We start from the raw sequence: 2999 nt of genomic DNA, 5'->3' as shown, positions 1-2999 counted from the left end.
TCAGTCTCTCTGCTGAGAGCCTCCTAAACAGCCTAAATGCACTGCTCTGATATTGTCATTGGTATCTGGGGCTCTCAGGGAGGCTCTGGCATCTGCAGCAGCTGAGTCAGGCCCTGCCCTTGGGATTGCTGCCAGGCATGTGTGTCCATGGGAATGGGGTGTCCCAGCTTCCCTGTGACCTGTGGGGCTGTGGGCAAAGCAGTCCATGGCAAAGGGGAATGAGCTGAGCCCCCTCCCTGAGATCCCATCATGGGCACACCTGGGGATCTCCTTGCTGTGTCCTTCCAAGCTCTGAGCTGCCCTCCTGGCTGCAAATCTGTGCCAGAGCCTCTCAGAGTTCCCTGAATGTCCCACGGGGAAGGGCAGAGATGCCACAGCTGAGGAAATGCTGTTGGCTCTGCCAAGGGAGCTGTGAGTGTCCTTGGCAGAGGGGGGTGCTGAGACCTTGCCCAGAGACCTTTAGAGAGGGTGAGACATTCAGGGATCCCTCTGCTCTGGGCAGGGTCTGGTTTATGCCAGGGTGACACAGGAGTGTGATTGTGCTCTGATTCCAGCCAAAGGTGCAAACCCAGGGCAGTTGGGAACAAGCCCATCCAGCCCCTCACCTTCCCTAAGCCACAGGGAATCCTTTGCCTCTCACATCTCTCAGTGGGAAATTCTGAGTGCAGCAGAAATGCTGGGGATTTCTGACCTCAGAGAACCAGGAATGATTTGTGGGTAGGAAAATAATTCCTAAAACCAAATCCTGCCATACATTAGAAGTGTGTGTGCAGATGCTACCAAGCCCTTCTGCATTAGGAGTGATTCTCCTTTACAAATCCTGAATTTCCAGCCTTGTCCCTCTCCTGCATGGCCACAAACCCAGGGCAGCAGGGCAGGGATGGCTCCTGGAGAGTCCCCAGGCACAGGCCTGGCTGCTCCTGGCACAGTCAGACAGCACAGCTGGAGCTCAGTCAGGGACCTGGGTGAAGATTTTCCCAGAGCAGGAACAAGGGTGGGTGAGTCCCAGCCTCTCCTGATTTGTCACTGCTCTTTTTCTTCATGAACAGGTCCCCATGTGCAGCCACAGCAAATGTCCAACAGCAGCTCCATCAGCCACTTCCTCCTGCTGGCATTGGCAGACACGTGGCAGCTGCAGCTCCTGCACTTCTGCCTCTTCCTGGGCATCTCCCTGGCTGCCCTCCTGGGCAACGGCCTCATCATCAGCGCCGTAGCCTGCAGCCACCACCTGCACAGCCCCATGTTCTTCTTCCTGCTCAACCTGGCCCTGACTGACCTGGGCTCCATCTGCACCACTGTGCCCAAAGCCATGCACAATTCCCTCTGGGACACCAGACACATCTCCTACACAGGATGTGCTGCACAGGTTTTTCTGATTATCTTCTTCCTTGGATCAGAGCTTTCCCTGCTGACCATCATGTGCTACGACCGCTACGTGTCCATCTGCAAACCCCTGCACTACGAGACCCTCCTGGGCAGCAGAGCTTGTGCCCACATGGCAGCAGCTGCCTGGGCCAGTGGCTTTCTCAATGCTCTCATGCAAACAGCCAATACATTTTCCCTACCCCTGTGCCATGGCAATGCCCTGGGCCAGTTCTTCTGTGAAATCCCTCAGATCCTCAAGCTCTCCTGCTCCAATTCCTACACTAGAGAACTTGGGCTCATTGCAGTCAGTGCCTGTTTGGTATTTGGCTGTTTTGTGTTCATTGTTTTCTCCTATGTGCAGATCTTCAGGGCTGTGCTGAGGATCCCCTCTGAGCAGGGACGGCACAAAGCCTTTTCCACCTGCCTCCCTCACCTGGCTGTGGTCTCTCTGTTCATCAGCACTGGTACATTTGCTCACCTGAAGCCCCCCTCCATGTCCTCCCCATCCCTGGATCTGGCAGTGTCAGTTCTGTACTCAGTGGTGCCTTCAGCCCTGAACCCCCTCATCTACAGCCTGAGGAACCAGGAGCTCAGGGCTGCAGTGTGGACACTGATGACTGGATGGTTTCAGAAACATTAAACTCCTGGAACATTTCTGCAAATCACTTATAATAAAAATCAACTTTGATACTTCCTGTTGGTTTCATTTTGGAGGTTTTCTGTGTTTTCCTTTTTTAATCCTGTCCACAATGAAATGTCATTGTTTGTGCCATTTCTCATTTTGTTTCTCTCCACCATCCCTGTGGCCAAAGACTGTGTCAATGAGGGCCTGTGCTCTTGGTGGCTTTCAATGAACGAGAGGATCTCCCAGCAAAGTTTTCTCCAGAGATGCCCCTTTTGTTCCCTTCTCTGGAGCTGCAGCAGCAGTGTCTGTGTGCAGAGCTGGGGGCAGATCAGTGCTGGCACAGCAGCTGTGCCCAGGAGCAGCAGCACTTGGTGTTGCCAGTGCTGCTCCCGTGCCACTGCCCCGCTGCCCTCCTGGCCCTGGTGTTGCTGCAGGGCCTGAGTGCTCTCGGGGCCGGGCACAGCCCTGGGGGTGGCAGTGCCGGGGCTGCAGCAGGGACAGGCCATGGGCACTGCTGGGGCAGCGCTGACGCCTCAGGGCAGGGCCTGGGGGCTCCAGGCTCCTTGCCCAGGCTCTCTCAAGAACACGGCCAGGCTAAAGCTCAGCACAGAAAACCCCCGTGAGCAGCCCCAGGCTGGCCGTGGGCAGGCTGGGGGCAAACAGCATGGCTGGGGCTCTGCAAGGTCCCTGGGGGAGATGGGAAGGAGCAGCAGAGCAGGGGCTGATCCATCCCCACTGCGCTGGACACCCCAGGGCAGCGTCCCAGAGCATCCTCATGGAGCTGCCAACAACATCCCCCTGTGCAGCCCTGGCCTCTCCCCCAGCTCAGAGAGGTGCTGCATCCTTGCAGGCACATGTCATGAATAAAATCTCTCAAGAAATCCACCCCGGATAAAATACTGTGTTTAGTTATGTACAGTTAATGTTCTTATCCCATTTGTAAACCTTGTACCCCTTGTTTACTCCGATGGTTATTAGTAATGTTAATTACTTACCAGTTTCTGAAGTG

The 2999-nt window shown here is 55.3% G+C and overlaps 1 protein-coding gene across 1 annotated transcript; it reads left to right on the top strand.

The window, feature by feature from the left end:
• The first annotated feature begins 1058 nt into the window (after positions 1 to 1058).
• LOC147646025 (olfactory receptor 14C36-like) lies at positions 1059 to 2005 on the top strand. The gene has a single exon (XM_086874009.1). It carries the CDS (start codon positions 1073 to 1075, stop codon positions 2003 to 2005), a length of 933 nt encoding a protein of 310 aa, XP_086730135.1. The 5' UTR covers positions 1059 to 1072.
• Positions 2006 to 2999: the final 994 nt, after the last annotated feature.

The sequence above is a fragment of the Cyanistes caeruleus genome, unplaced genomic scaffold, assembly GCF_971803275.1.
Source record: "Cyanistes caeruleus unplaced genomic scaffold, bCyaCae1.hap1.1 HAP1_SCAFFOLD_131, whole genome shotgun sequence".
Classification (NCBI taxonomy): domain Eukaryota; kingdom Metazoa; phylum Chordata; class Aves; order Passeriformes; family Paridae; genus Cyanistes; species Cyanistes caeruleus.
This window is presented reverse-complemented; position numbering and strand designations above follow the sequence as displayed.